Source organism: Barbus barbus, assembly GCF_936440315.1.
Source record: "Barbus barbus genome assembly, chromosome: 42".
Taxonomy (NCBI): Eukaryota; Metazoa; Chordata; class Actinopteri; order Cypriniformes; family Cyprinidae; genus Barbus; species Barbus barbus.
Genome location: NC_136720.1, coordinates 3,638,395 through 3,653,688, shown reverse-complemented (window position 1 = coordinate 3,653,688; position 15,294 = coordinate 3,638,395). Strand labels below are relative to the sequence as shown.

The window sequence follows — 15,294 nt, the reverse complement described above, 5'->3', positions numbered from 1 at the left end:
AAACCTTGGAGCTGTGATCGATGATAAACTGAATTTCTCAGACCACATTGCTAAAACTGCCCGGTTCTGCAGATTTGCTTTATAAAATATTAGGAAGATCAGTCCCTTTCTCTCGGAACATGCAACACAACTCCTTGTTCAGGCTCTTGTTCTGTCCAGACTTGACTATTGCAATGCTCTCTTGGCAGGTCTTCCAGACAATTCCATCAAACCTCTACAATTAATCCAAAATGCCGCTGCAAGATTAATCTTTAATGAGAGGAAAAGAACGCACATCACACCTCTGTTCATCAATTTGCACTGGCTACCAATAGCTGCTCGCATTAAATTCAAGGCATTAATGTTTGCCTACAAAACCACCTCTGGCTCTGCACCCCTTAACCTAAATTCAGTACTTCAGACATAAGTTCCCTCTAGCAGCTTGTGTTCTGCAAGTGAACAACACATTATTGTGCCATCCCAAAGAGGCACAAAATCACTTTCACAGACTTTTTCATTAATCATTCCCACCTGGTGGAATGACCTGCCCAACTCGATCCGAGCAGTTGAATCCTTAGCCATCTTCAAGAAACAGCTAAAACACATCTCTTCCATCTTTATTTGACCCTCTAACTCTAGCACTCTCTAATTCTATTTTATCTATCTGTCTTATTTTCATAAAAAAAAAAAAACACATACACTTGACCCTCTATGAATTGCATATTTATTCTCTAACTGCTAGCTTTTCTTGAAAAACTAACACTAGCTTTCTTTTTTCTATTCTATCTTGTTTCTTAAAAAAAAAAAAAAAACCTTGTGCAACCTACGTGTACTGCGTTAGGCTAACCGAGACTTGTCATAGCACTTGCATGTTGTTCTCTTTTGTTGGTTTTGATTGCTTCTATTGTCCTCATTTGTAAATCGCTTTGGATTAAAGCGTCTGCTAAATGACAATGTAAATGTAATGTAATGTATTCAGGTCAGGTGGCAAGGCTGCAAGTCACTTTCATCAAAGCTGACTAAAAGTGATTGAGGATTGATAATTTCGACGAACATGATGAACCCGAACCCATGATATCTTCTTCAGGGTTTAAAAGGAAAATTAAAGTGGAAACGTTTTCACAGGATCTTGCTAGAGCAGCACGTTACAGTGGTTAAGGAAAAGCATGTAATGTGGAGTTATCTGCTTTTGCTAAAAAACTAACTTTTAATATAAAAAACATACTTTAAATGAACCTTTTGTAAGTTACATGTATTTGTTTGAGGTATTATTACTTAATTAAAACAACCCAACTGCAGTTTGATTGACATTACTTGGAATGCACAATAAAAAACATGATTTATTAAAATGGAGTTATCTGTTTTTGCAAAAAACTCTTCACTTACCAAAGATTTCAGGATTTGGCCTCGGTCCATCCAAGCAAACACAGCCATAAATACCACTTCTTTCCTGACAAGCCTCATTTTCAGTGCAATTATCACAAACTAAAACAGAAAAGAAGACAATTGCACAAAAAAATCAGCATGCACTGATTGGGATCTTGACCTAACCATATGGAGTACGGTTAGAGAGAGTACATCAGAATGGCCGAACATTATAACCATTATATTTACACAATTAAAACTACAAGTTAAAACAGAAAAAACAGCTTACAGTTTGCCGAACCATCAACACGGAAAGACCAGCGGCCGTTCACGTCGATATTACTGCTGGATGAGAGTTCTGGGGCACTGGCTGCTGGAATTGTGAAAGAACTGAGGGAGTCCACTGTGTCATAACCAGCCTGTAAAAGTAAAAAAGGGTACTTAAAGCCTCAAACAAATCCTATTGCAAAATAAAACAATCTCTTACTTATTAATAAGGTATAAATTGGGGCATAAGTATGTCCTTGTTAGTCATTTCTGCTATTTGTAAATTGTGTAAGGATCTTCACTCCACTCACCAGCCAAGCTTGTCCTGTTTCTGCAATATCACCATAGTTGATCAGGATGAAAGAGCGGTCACCATTGGAGACTAAAACCACTTGGAAAGTAACCACCTTCAAAAACAACAACAAAAAACAATTGACAACTTTCAGAACTGAAAACTCTCATAGAGCATTCATCAAAGATCAGAGATGAGGTCTTACCCCTCCACCAGTGATGTACGGCACACTGTCCCAGGTGGCCACAAAGGCTGATGTAGCGGTAAAAGGCACGTTAGGGAAATACTGGTTAACAGCTTGAGTGACTTGTGCCAGTACAGCACTGCTTGTGTCCTCTCTGTAGGAGATAGTTCCACCATTTCTATTGTCAAGGTCAGTCCACAGAGCGGCAATGATGTCTATTCCAGCGTTCAGATAGGGAACAAAGGCTGACAGGGGTTGAGTAAACGTCAGGTGACCATTGTTGTTCACCTAAAATTCAGAACAAATTGCTATAGAATTACCTGCTACCACTCAACAGTGCCATTCATTTTGGAATAAGGTTTAGAAAAAACTGTTACAGTTGTACACTTGAAGATGAGAAAACTATTAATTGAAGAAGAATGCTGAATCGTAATTAACTGATAATAAAATCAAAAGAAAAATACCTTCAACCAAAATGTTATAGTCAAACACTTACATAGATCTGATTGTATGTGCGTCCAAAGTATTTGAAAGGCTGCTGCAAGTAAATGGCTTCAGAGCTTCCATCGTCTGAGATGGGATTGACTATGTCTCCATCCCCAAACGGCAGGAAATTAACCGGCACTAGAATACAAAGATGTGTCAATTATTTATTTAGATCTTCCAATAAAACGTAAGCCCTTAAATTGCACTGATTAAAAGTTTCAAAATTAACTTGCAGAGAAATATGTAACTCTTTTGCTTACAGTTTAGCGAACCATCAACACGGAAAGACCAGCGGCCGTTCACGTCGATATTACTGCTGGATGAGAGTTCTGGGGCACTGGCTGCTGGAATTGTGAAAGAATTGAGGGAGTCCACTGTGTCATAACCAGCCTGTAGAAGTAAACAAAAAGAGGGTATTTAAAAAAACAATCTCTTATAAATAAGGTATTAATTGCGGCGCAACTATGTCCTTGTTAGTCATTTCTGCTATTTGTAAATTGTGTAAGGATCTTCACTCCACTCACCAGCCAAACTTGTCCTGTTTCTGCAACATCACCATAGTTGATCAGGACGAAAGAGCGGTCACCATTGGAGACTAAAACCACTTGGAAAGTAACCACCTTAAAAAACAACAACAAAAAACAATTGACAACTTTCAGAACTGAAAACTCTCATAGAGCATTCATCTAAAATCAGAGATGAGGTCTTACCCCTCCACCAGTGATGTACGGCACACTGTCCCAGGTGGCCACAAAGGCTGATGTAGCGGTAAAAGGCACGTCAGGGAAATACTGGTTAACAGCTTGAGTGACTTGTGCCAGTACAGCACTGCTTGTGTCCTCTCTGTAGGAGATAGTTCCACCATTTCTATTGTCAAGGTCAGTCCACAGAGCGGCAATGATGTCTATTCCAGCGTTCAGATAGGGAACAAAGGCTGACAGGGGTTCAGTAAACGTCAGGTGACCATTGTTGTTCACCTAAAATTCAGAACAAATTGCTATAGAATTACCTGCTACCACTCAACAGTATCATTCATTTTGCAAAAAGGTTTAAAAATATCCAGATGTACACTTAAACATGAGAAAACTCTCCAAATTGGAGACAATTAATGAAGCATAATTAATTGCTGATTTAATAAGAAAAAATATCTTCAAGCAAAAAGAAATAGTCCACTGCTTACATAGATCTGATTGTATGTGCGTCCAAAGTATTTGAACGGCTGCTGCAAGTAAATGGCTTCAGAGCTTCCATCGTCTGAGATGGGATTGACTATGTCTCCATCACCAAACGGCAGGAAATTAACCGGCACTAGAATACAAAGAAGCGTAAATGAATTGTTTAGAACGTCAGGAGGAACATTAGCTCTTAAAAGGCATTTTTTTAAAGTATCAGTATCGTGTCGCAGACAAATAGGCAACCCTTTAGCTTACAGTTTAGCGAACCATCAACACGGAAAGACCAGCGGCCGTTCACGTCGATATTACTGCTGGATGAGAGTTCTGGGGCACTGGCTGCTGGAATTGTGAAAGAATTGAGGGAGTCCACTGTGTCATAACCAGCCTGTAAAAGTAAACAAAAAGAGGGTATTTAAAAAAACTATCTCTTATAAGTAAGGTATTAATTGCGGCGCAACTATGTCCTTGTTAGTCATTTCTGCTATTTGTAAATTGTGTAAGGATCTTCACTCCACTCACCAGCCAAACTTGTGATGTTTCTGCAACATCACCATAGTTGATCAGGACGAAAGAGCGGTCACCATTGGAGACTAAAACCACTTGGAAAGTAACCACCTTAAAAAAAACAACAGCAAATAATGATTGACAAAATTTAGAACCAAAAACACACAGAAAGCATTCATCAAAGATCAGAGATGAGGTCTTACCCCTTCATGACTGTAGTACGGCACACTGTCCCAGGTGGCCACAAAGGCTGATGTAGCGGTAAAAGGCACGTCAGGGAAATACTGGTTAACAGCTTGAGTGACTTGTGCCAGTACAGCACTGCTTGTGTCCTCTCTGTAGGAGATAGTTCCATTGTCGACATTGTAAAGGTCAGTCCACAGAGGAGCAATGATATCTAGTCCAGCGTTCAGATAAGGGACGTAGGCTGACAGGGGTTCAGTAAACGTCAGGTGACCGTTGTTGTTCACCTAAAATTCAGAACAAATTGCTATAGAATTATCTGCTACCACTCAACAGTGTCACTTATTTTGGAAAGAGGTTTTAAAAAAATCCAGATGTACACTTAAACATGAGAAAACTCCCTTCACTGAAGTAGAATATATTTATTTATTCCATCGTCTGTCTGAATACTGGATTGATTGGCTGGCAGGTATGCAGTATAACCGTTTAATGCACAGGTAGTTTCAAGTCCGTTTAATCACCGTTCTATATTAATGCGCTGCTTTAATTGATGCACACTAACCAACACACATCACTCGCTCGCTCGCACACACACGGAGAGAGAGAGATCGCAGATCACATAAACTTCCCCGCGATTTTTATTAATAAAATAAAAGATAGATACTATATCGCTACATTATATTCCCCAGCAATAAGGTGATAAAATTGCTGTTTTTTTCCGCTTCGCATCGGGCGGTTCTTTGCCTCCACGTCGTGCATTAAAATCCTTTAATGCACAGCTAGCCGTTGGTTATCCCTTACATATTTGATTACTTCTGGCATGATGGCGCCTGTGTGACAAGCCGTCGCTGTTGCTCAGTCACCAAGTTGTATGTTTTGTGTTTGGTAACCTCGTCTATGTGCTCGTTTGTTACAACAACAACAGCACCATCATATGTTTATGACCGTGATTTCCTATTGGGCATCTGAGAATATGTTACGTGTCCGTGCAGCGAGAATGATGGAGGATACAAACATTCCTCTGAATCATTAACTTTATTTGGAATACCCATAAAACTATGCTGTGTGCTGGACTGTGATATTCATAAAACAAAGAGACGTTACAGAAAACGGGGGCGGCGAGGCAGCTATCAAGTTCCTCTGAAAAGGCTACACTTTGGTCTGAGGAAGCCCGCTGATTGCATAACATCTTTGGGCTTTAATATGGAAAGCTATTACAGAAGACCTTGTGTACCTGAGCTGGGGATGCAACGCTCAAAAAATGCAACGCTCAATATGGCTGCTCTATCGAACGAAGCCCCGCCTTCTGAGGCAAAGAGCCAATCGCTAATCGGTAAAGTCAGCGCGTTACTGCATCTGCTGTTAGAAGTCCCGGTTGCTATAGAAACAGTCGGCATTCTGAGACGTGCGCCTAGGACTGCGCATGCGCACTGCCTTAGCCTTAGAGATAAGCTTTTAGAAACGCGATTTGAGCAAAATAAACAACATTTATGATACAGCTGTTGTCAGATTTCATTGGTGATTTCAAATATGCAATTTAATCGTAAGCTTGGAGACCAGTTTTGGAGAATTTTATGTTTCCGCAGTCAAAGAGATAGGAGCAGCACTTGAATGCCCGAGAGGCGTTTCAAAGATGGCCGCCGAGTGACATGACTTGCCTTAAAGGGACTTTGGTGAAAGACACACGAACACATTTTTATCAAATAATATGTCCTTAACAACGGTACTGCGCACCCAAGTTCGGAAGATAGCGTTCACATCATCCAAACGAACCGAACTCTGACATCAATCGAACCCGGGTGTGCACCAAAAGTGCTAGTGTGAAAGCACCCAAGAGAATCTTCGACTCCTCATTTATGCTCCATCTTTAAAATTACAAGGTCTGTTAATAAGACTTTCTTAATTAATGACTTTATTTTATCTCGCGGGTTGGACTTTTTATTTGTGACTGAAACATGGCAAAATGTAAACTTTTTGAGTACTCCCAGGGAAAAGGGCAGAGGTGGAGTGGTCGCTACGATTTTTAAAAAAGTGTTTTAAATGTCAGATGTGTTCAGTTGGTTGTTATAGTAGTTTCGAGGTACAGGTGTTTAAGATTGATCTGGTAAATCCAGTCCTCTGTGCACTTATTTACAGACTACCTAAATACAATAAGGTTTTTATAAATGAGTTTTCAGACTTTTTGTCAACAGTCATTTCTAGTACTGACAGACTTTTAAGTATTTTTCAGATTTAATTAATAGGTATACTAATCCAAAAGTTTTATTTAGTACAATAACTCTGTATTAGATCCATTAACACGCATTTACCCAGATCCTACTAAAGAAGCTTGTGATAATTTCTTACAAGTTTTTACCGGTAAGATCAAGATAATCAGATCTAGCATTCAGCCTACCTCTGATTATTCTTTAGACATTTCTTTGGGATCTGTATTGTTCTCTGACTTTAAGCCAATTTTACTTTCTAATTTAGTAAACATAGTCCAGCATTTAAAACCAACAAATTGTGCATCAGATGTCATTCTTTTTAGGGTTGGGCGATGTCTACCAAATTGGCTTCGGACGATGTCTACAGGGAAACATTGTGATGGACGATGACATCGGGGGGAGGGGTTAGGGGTGTGCCCGAAGCGTGAATCCGTATGCAGGTAGGCACGGAAAACAAATAACGCGTTCTACAGAGCCACTAAAGGGACATTAGCCGCTAGCTAGCGGTTGCCCATTACAGCACATGAAAGTTACTTACAACACTTACCACATACACAGAGTAAGGAGAGATGACTAATAGGACAATGGTGAATGATTTGCAGATACTGAGCACCACTGACAAATATCTAATCTTTAAAATGTGTGGTAAGTTCTGCCGCTCCGTAGTATAGAGTCCGTGTGATCGCTAATCTCAAAAGTGAAAGTGAAATGAGCGCGCATTTGAAAGCTAAAGCCCTGCATATTAGTAGCGGCTCCCTGATACCCGCAATTTATATACAGTGTAATTACCCAACGATTTAATACGAGACAAAGTATTGAAATATATATATTTTTTTATCCTCCCATTTCGTAGGCATTTTATTCCCTTTAGGGATTCCGTAGCACATTTAATTTCCTTCCGAACACGGTATTGGGATGTGGCGGGTGGTGGATTACGGAAGAAGGGAGGGAGGTGGGGGGTGGAATCACGATGTCGGCTTAACATCGTGATGTCTGTCAGCCATCAGCGATGGACGATGGCATCATCTATTGACCCAACCCTAATTTCATTCTCGTCGTCTTCTTCAAGTTTTAGATGTTGTAGGCCCAAACATTGTTAGTATTGTTAATAGTAACCGAATAAATGGTATAGTTCCATCTTGCCTAAACATGTCATAATACAACCTCTTTTGAAAAATCCTAGACTGGATCCTTTAGTTTTATATAACTATCGCCCCTTTTCTAAGCTCCCTTTTTTATCCAAAATATTAGAGAAGGCCGTTTATCATCAGCACATCTCGTTCTTAAATAAAAATTCAGTTTTGGATAATTCAGTTCAGTTTCTGGTTTTAGATCAAAATCTAGTACAGAGACTGCCCTTTTAAAAGTACACAATGACTTAATGCTCGCTGCCGATTCAGGAACGGGTGCCATTCTGATTCTTCTTGACCTTACGGCAGCATTTGACATCCTTTTAAATCGATTAAGTTAATGGGTAGGCATTCGGGGAAATGCTCTCAAATGGTTTTGCTCTTATTTAAAGGATAGAAGTTCTGTAGTTCAGTTGGGTGATTACTTTTACTTTGACGATTTGAAGTGTGTTATCAGGGCCTAAAATTAACACTCGCCAAGCGCCAAATGCAAGTAAAAATCAGCGTTAGCGAGTACAGTGTCAGTCGCCAGTTGGCGGGTAAAACTTTTATGAAATATAACAATGCAATGTAGTGAGAACAACAGCCAGATTTGAAAGAGATTAGCTGTTTCTGGCGTAAGCGAATAAAATGATCTTTCCGAAGACGAGCTCATCGTGATTGTTCATAAGCGTCAAGAGCGAATCAAATAATAGATACAAACGGGCTTATAAGGTCAGAGCAGTGTGATGGCCAGCTTGTCCCTAGACATGGTTCCAATAACTTTTGCCTGAGAAGATATTACTGCTTCATTTCGGAAGATTAACTTTTCTCTTCTTTATTCTTCATAACCCGAGAATGTGGCGACACATACTTCGGGTATCGCCGCCTAAACGGTGCAGTGAATTAGGCTATAGTTTAAAAGGTTGCACGTTCGGCTGTACACATAGGCCTACGCTGAACCGCTTAGACAGGGCTACTGCTGCGCTTCAACGGACAAAATCACATACAATTATTCAAAAATGCAGTTTTGGCCAGTTATCTCGTAAACATAGTCTTAAATGAGTTATAAATTCTTAAATGACCATAAAGAGTTTGGAGAAAATAAGATATGTGTCAGATCCGCGTCATGCGCATCAAGGTTTTAAAGAGACAGCGCTGATTTTAAAGTGAAACCTGCTGAAGTCTGTCATTGATGTAAATCAAAGAACAAAAGAAAAAGAGAAATCACTCCACTACTCTAGTCGTTGATTAACTTTTGTAGATGAATAAAGATTAATCTGTATAGTTTATGCATATACAATTTATAGTTTATGTGAAGATTGTTTTAAAATCACTTAATATTTAGATGTTAAAAATAATGACTTTCAATTATACTTTAATGTTGAATGGCTATAATTAATGCATTTAATAGAGACACCAGTAGCAGTATTGGTATTGATGCTTCATTAATAATAGGCTACTTTGTAAAAAGATGCCATTAAAAACAGATTTCAAATATACTATATTTGTTGTTTCTACATTAATTTGGAGGTTCAGTGTGAAATTATGACAATATAAATATGCGATTATTCATGATTAATTACAGAGGAATGTGTGATTACTTTTTTAAATCGACCGACAGACAGCACTAATTTTAACCTTTTATAGATTTTAAATTTTATTTTAATTTTCAATTTTATAGGTCCCCAAGAAAGAGATCAGGATGGCCCCCACCCCCTTGGCCCCCTTAAAATTTTCAGTTCGATAATCCGGCCCTCAAATGAAGCTAGTCGAATAGCCCTGCTCTAATGCATTAACATGGGTGCGGAAAAAAATATGTACCACATACGTTCTGCAAACTGAGTATGTGTGAAACAGGCGTAACACGATGGACTGCTCCGTTTTCCGAAGATATGCAAAGGGCAAGAATCTCAACGTTTTTAGGACGAAAAAAAAGATAAATCAATAAATCTGTTTGTTGTTATTGTAAATATGTTTAGTCATTGTAGTAGCAATAACTGCCTGGTTTTGCAAAAAGAGTTTCATGGCCGGTAAAAAAACTATTTGGACGTTAAAGTTTATCAGGTCACCGGCCATTGACAGGTGTGGCAAAAAGTTAGTTTTAGGCCCTGAGTGTTATACATGCTCTTATTATGTCAAGATTGGATTACTGTAATTCGTTGTATTTGGGGATTCCAGCTGTTCTGTTGAATCGTCTTCAACTATTACAAAACGCAGCAACCAGACTGCTGACTGCGACCAAGAAACAGGTCAGTGTTTCCCCAGTGCTAGCTTCGTTGCATTGGTTGCCGGTTAATTTTAGAGTTCAATTCAAGGTTTTACTGTATGTTTTTAAAGCCTTGCATGGTCTAGTACCTGAATATATTTCGGACATGATCCAGTTTTGTTCTACGACACGGCCATTGAGGTCAACTACAATTTTTTATGAAATATCCCTAAATCCCGCTTAAAGTCCAAAGGAGACCGTGCCTTTTCGGTTGCGGCACCTCGCCTCTGGAATGACCTGCCACTGGAAATTAGATGTTGTACACCACTAGGTCATATTAAAACACTTCTAAGAGGGCACTTACTTGCCCGGGCATTTGGTGTGAGCTAGTTGGTGTATATTTGATGGTTTTGTGTTTATGTCATATTGTTTCTATGTTCTTGCTGTTTTAGTTTTGGTTATTTGGTTTTATATGTTGTTTTATTGGAAAGCACTTTGGTCAGCATGAGTTGCTTTTAAATGTGCCATACAAATAATAAACAAACAAACAAGAATACTTATCCGTAATTAACTGATGATACAATCTAATAAAAAAAATTGTCCACTGCTTACATAGATCTGATTGTATGTGCGTCCAAAGTATTTGAAAGGCTGCTGCAAGTAAATGGCTTCAGAGCTTCCATCATCTGAGATGGGATTGACTATGTCTCCATCCCCAAACGGCAGGAAATTAACCGGCACTAGAATACAAAGAAGCGTAAATGAATTGTTTAGATCGTCAGGAGGAACATTAGCTCTTAAAAGGCATTTTTTTAAAGTATCAGTATCGTGTCGCAGACAAATAGGCAACTCTTTGGCTTACAGTTTAGCGAACCATCAACACGGAAAGACCAGCGGCCGTTCACGTCGATATTACTGCTGGATGAGAGTTCTGGGGCACTGGCTGCTGGAATTGTGAAAGAATTGAGGGAGTCCACTGTGTCATAACCAGCCTGTAAAAGTAAAAAAGGGTACTTAAAGCCTCGATCAAATCCTATTGCAAAATAAAACAATCTCTTACTTATAAATAAGGTATAAATTGGGGCATAAGTATGTCCTTGTTAGTCATTTCTGCTATTTGTAAATTATGTAAGGATCTTCACTCCACTCACCAGCCAAGCTCGTCCTGTTTCTGCAATATCACCATAGTTGATCAGGATGAAAGAGCGGTCACCATTGGAGACTAAAACCACTTGGAAAGTAACCACCTTAAAAAACAACAACAAAAAACAATTGACAACTTTCAGAACTGAAAACTCTCATAGAGCATTCATCAAAGATCAGAGATGAGGTCTTACCCCTCCACCAGTGATGTACGGCACACTGTCCCAGGTGGCCACAAAGGCTGATGTAGCGGTAAAAGGCACGTCAGGGAAATACTGGTTAACAGCTTGAGTCACTTGTGCCAGTACAGCACTGCTTGTGTCCTCTCTGTAGGAGATAGTTCCACCATTTCTATTGTCAAGGTCAGTCCACAGAGCGGCAATGATGTCTATTCCAGCGTTCAGATAAGGGACGTAGGCCGACAGGGGTTGAGTAAACGTCAGGTGACCATTGTTGTTCACCTAAAATTCAGAGCAAATTGCTATAGAATTACCTGCTACCACTCAACAGTGTCATTAATTTTGCAAAAAGGTTTAAAAATATGCAGATGTACACTTAAACATGAGAAAACTTTCCAAATTAGAGACAATTAATGAAGCATAATTAATTGCTGATTTAATAAGAAAAAATATCTTCAAGCAAAAAGAAATAGTCCACTGCTTACATAGATCTGATTGTATGTGCGTCCAAAGTATTTGAAAGACTGCTGCAAGTAAATGGCTTCAGAGCTTCCATCATCTGAGATGGGATTGACTATGTCTCCATCCCCAAACGGCAGGAAATTAACCGGCACTAGAATACAAAGAAGCGTAAATGAATTGTTTAGATCGTCAGGAGGAACATTAGCTCTTAAAAGGCATTTTTTTAAAGTATCAGTATCGTGTCGCAGACAAATAGGCAACTCTTTGGCTTACAGTTTAGCGAACCATCAACACGGAAAGACCAGCGGCCGTTCACGTCGATATTACTGCTGGATGAGAGTTCTGGGGCACTGGCTGCTGGAATTGTGAAAGAATTGAGGGAGTCCACTGTGTCATAACCAGCCTGTAAAAGTAAAAAAGGGTACTTAAAGCCTCGATCAAATCCTATTGCAAAATAAAACAATCTCTTACTTATAAATAAGGTATAAATTGGGGCATAAGTATGTCCTTGTTAGTCATTTCTGCTATTTGTAAATTATGTAAGGATCTTCACTCCACTCACCAGCCAAGCTCGTCCTGTTTCTGCAATATCACCATAGTTGATCAGGATGAAAGAGCGGTCACCATTGGAGACTAAAACCACTTGGAAAGTAACCACCTTAAAAAACAACAACAAAAAACAATTGACAACTTTCAGAACTGAAAACTCTCATAGAGCATTCATCAAAGATCAGAGATGAGGTCTTACCCCTCCACCAGTGATGTACGGCACACTGTCCCAGGTGGCCACAAAGGCTGATGTAGCGGTAAAAGGCACGTTAGGGAAATACTGGTTAACAGCTTGAGTCACTTGTGCCAGTACAGCACTGCTTGTGTCCTCTCTGTAGGAGATAGTTCCACCATTTCTATTGTCAAGGTCAGTCCACAGAGCGGCAATGATGTCTATTCCAGCGTTCAGATAAGGGACGTAGGCCGACAGGGGTTGAGTAAACGTCAGGTGACCATTGTTGTTCACCTAAAATTCAGAACAAATTGCTATAGAATTACCTGCTACCACTCAACAGTGTCATTAATTTTGCAAAAAGGTTTAAAAATATGCAGATGTACACTTAAACATGAGAAAACTTTCCAAATTAGAGACAATTAATGAAGCATAATTAATTGCTGATTTAATAAGAAAAAATATCTTCAAGCAAAAAGAAATAGTCCACTGCTTACATAGATCTGATTGTATGTGCGTCCAAAGTATTTGAAAGACTGCTGCAAGTAAATGGCTTCAGAGCTTCCATCATCTGAGATGGGATTGACTATGTCTCCATCCCCAAACGGCAGGAAATTAACCGGCACTAGAATACAAAGAAGCGTAAATGAATTGTTTAGATCGTCAGGAGGAACATTAGCTCTTAAAAGGCATTTTTTTAAAGTATCAGTATCGTGTCGCAGACAAATAGGCAACTCTTTGGCTTACAGTTTAGCGAACCATCAACACGGAAAGACCAGCGGCCGTTCACGTCGATATTACTGCTGGATGAGAGTTCTGGGGCACTGGCTGCTGGAATTGTGAAAGAATTGAGGGAGTCCACTGTGTCATAACCAGCCTGTAAAAGTAAAAAAGGGTACTTAAAGCCTCGATCAAATCCTATTGCAAAATAAAACAATCTCTTACTTATAAATAAGGTATAAATTGGGGCATAAGTATGTCCTTGTTAGTCATTTCTGCTATTTGTAAATTATGTAAGGATCTTCACTCCACTCACCAGCCAAGCTCGTCCTGTTTCTGCAATATCACCATAGTTGATCAGGATGAAAGAGCGGTCACCATTGGAGACTAAAACCACTTGGAAAGTAACCACCTTAAAAAACAACAACAAAAAACAATTGACAACTTTCAGAACTGAAAACTCTCATAGAGCATTCATCAAAGATCAGAGATGAGGTCTTACCCCTCCACCAGTGATGTACGGCACACTGTCCCAGGTGGCCACAAAGGCTGATGTAGCGGTAAAAGGCACGTCAGGGAAATACTGGTTAACAGCTTGAGTGACTTGTGCCAGTACAGCACTGCTTGTGTCCTCTCTGTAGGAGATAGTTCCACCATTTCTATTGTCAAGGTCAGTCCACAGAGCGGCAATGATGTCTATTCCAGCGTTCAGATAAGGGACGTAGGCCGACAGGGGTTGAGTAAACGTCAGGTGACCATTGTTGTTCACCTAAAATTCAGAACAAATTGCTATAGAATTACCTGCTACCACTCAACAGTGCCATTCATTTTGCAAAAAGGTTTAAAAATATGCAGATGTACACTTAAACATGAGAAAACTTTCCAAATTAGAGACAATTAATGAAGCATAATTAATTGCTGATTTAATAAGAAAAAATATCTTCAAGCAAAAAGAAATAGTCCACTGCTTACATAGATCTGATTGTATGTGCGTCCAAAGTATTTGAAAGACTGCTGCAAGTAAATGGCTTCAGAGCTTCCATCATCTGAGATGGGATTGACTATGTCTCCATCCCCAAACGGCAGGAAATTAACCGGCACTAGAATACAAAGAAGCGTAAATGAATTGTTTAGATCGTCAGGAGGAACATTAGCTCTTAAAAGGCATTTTTTTAAAGTATCAGTATCGTGTCGCAGACAAATAGGCAACTCTTTGGCTTACAGTTTAGCGAACCATCAACACGGAAAGACCAGCGGCCGTTCACGTCGATATTACTGCTGGATGAGAGTTCTGGGGCACTGGCTGCTGGAATTGTGAAAGAATTGAGGGAGTCCACTGTGTCATAACCAGCCTGTAAAAGTAAAAAAGGGTACTTAAAGCCTCGATCAAATCCTATTGCAAAATAAAACAATCTCTTACTTATAAATAAGGTATAAATTGGGGCATAAGTATGTCCTTGTTAGTCATTTCTGCTATTTGTAAATTATGTAAGGATCTTCACTCCACTCACCAGCCAAGCTCGTCCTGTTTCTGCAATATCACCATAGTTGATCAGGATGAAAGAGCGGTCACCATTGGAGACTAAAACCACTTGGAAAGTAACCACCTTAAAAAACAACAACAAAAAACAATTGACAACTTTCAGAACTGAAAACTCTCATAGAGCATTCATCAAAGATCAGAGATGAGGTCTTACCCCTCCACCAGTGATGTACGGCACACTGTCCCAGGTGGCCACAAAGGCTGATGTAGCGGTAAAAGGCACGTCAGGGAAATACTGGTTAACAGCTTGAGTCACTTGTGCCAGTACAGCACTGCTTGTGTCCTCTCTGTAGGAGATAGTTCCACCATTTCTATTGTCAAGGTCAGTCCACAGAGCGGCAATGATGTCTATTCCAGCGTTCAGATAAGGGACGTAGGCCGACAGGGGTTGAGTAAACGTCAGGTGACCATTGTTGTTCACCTAAAATTCAGAACAAATTGCTATAGAATTACCTGCTACCACTCAACAGTGTCATTAATTTTGCAAAAAGGTTTAAAAATATGCAGATGTACACTTAAACATGAGAAAACTTTCCAAATTAGAGACAATTAATGAAGCATAATTA

The 15,294-nt window shown here is 39.5% G+C and overlaps 2 protein-coding genes across 2 annotated transcripts in view; both read right to left on the bottom strand.

Moving 5' to 3' along the window:
* Window positions 1-15,294, bottom strand: part of LOC306861123 (uncharacterized protein) — a gene marked incomplete at its 3' end in the record, with an annotated part of 730,281 nt that overhangs the window by 383,489 nt on the left and 331,498 nt on the right. The gene's annotated exons all lie outside the window — the stretch shown is intronic.
* LOC306861597 (uncharacterized protein) overlaps window positions 1-15,294 on the bottom strand; it is a 31,378-nt gene that overhangs the window by 7,493 nt on the left and 8,591 nt on the right. Inside the window, exons 9-36 of the mRNA XM_079403967.1 lie at window positions 14,883-15,149; window positions 14,697-14,792; window positions 14,408-14,537; window positions 14,158-14,285; window positions 13,688-13,954; window positions 13,502-13,597; window positions 13,213-13,342; window positions 12,963-13,090; window positions 12,493-12,759; window positions 12,307-12,402; window positions 12,018-12,147; window positions 11,768-11,895; window positions 11,298-11,564; window positions 11,112-11,207; window positions 10,823-10,952; window positions 10,573-10,700; window positions 4,456-4,722; window positions 4,268-4,363; window positions 4,004-4,133; window positions 3,754-3,881; window positions 3,284-3,550; window positions 3,098-3,193; window positions 2,834-2,963; window positions 2,584-2,711; window positions 2,109-2,375; window positions 1,923-2,018; window positions 1,634-1,763; window positions 1,366-1,464 (exon numbers count right to left, since the gene is read on the bottom strand). Of these exons, the coding sequence (XP_079260093.1) occupies window positions 1,366-1,464; window positions 1,634-1,763; window positions 1,923-2,018; window positions 2,109-2,375; window positions 2,584-2,711; window positions 2,834-2,963; window positions 3,098-3,193; window positions 3,284-3,550; window positions 3,754-3,881; window positions 4,004-4,133; window positions 4,268-4,363; window positions 4,456-4,722; window positions 10,573-10,700; window positions 10,823-10,952; window positions 11,112-11,207; window positions 11,298-11,564; window positions 11,768-11,895; window positions 12,018-12,147; window positions 12,307-12,402; window positions 12,493-12,759; window positions 12,963-13,090; window positions 13,213-13,342; window positions 13,502-13,597; window positions 13,688-13,954; window positions 14,158-14,285; window positions 14,408-14,537; window positions 14,697-14,792; window positions 14,883-15,149 (4,318 nt within the window). The remainder of the gene's footprint in view (window positions 1-1,365; window positions 1,465-1,633; window positions 1,764-1,922; window positions 2,019-2,108; window positions 2,376-2,583; window positions 2,712-2,833; window positions 2,964-3,097; window positions 3,194-3,283; window positions 3,551-3,753; window positions 3,882-4,003; window positions 4,134-4,267; window positions 4,364-4,455; window positions 4,723-10,572; window positions 10,701-10,822; window positions 10,953-11,111; window positions 11,208-11,297; window positions 11,565-11,767; window positions 11,896-12,017; window positions 12,148-12,306; window positions 12,403-12,492; window positions 12,760-12,962; window positions 13,091-13,212; window positions 13,343-13,501; window positions 13,598-13,687; window positions 13,955-14,157; window positions 14,286-14,407; window positions 14,538-14,696; window positions 14,793-14,882; window positions 15,150-15,294) is intronic.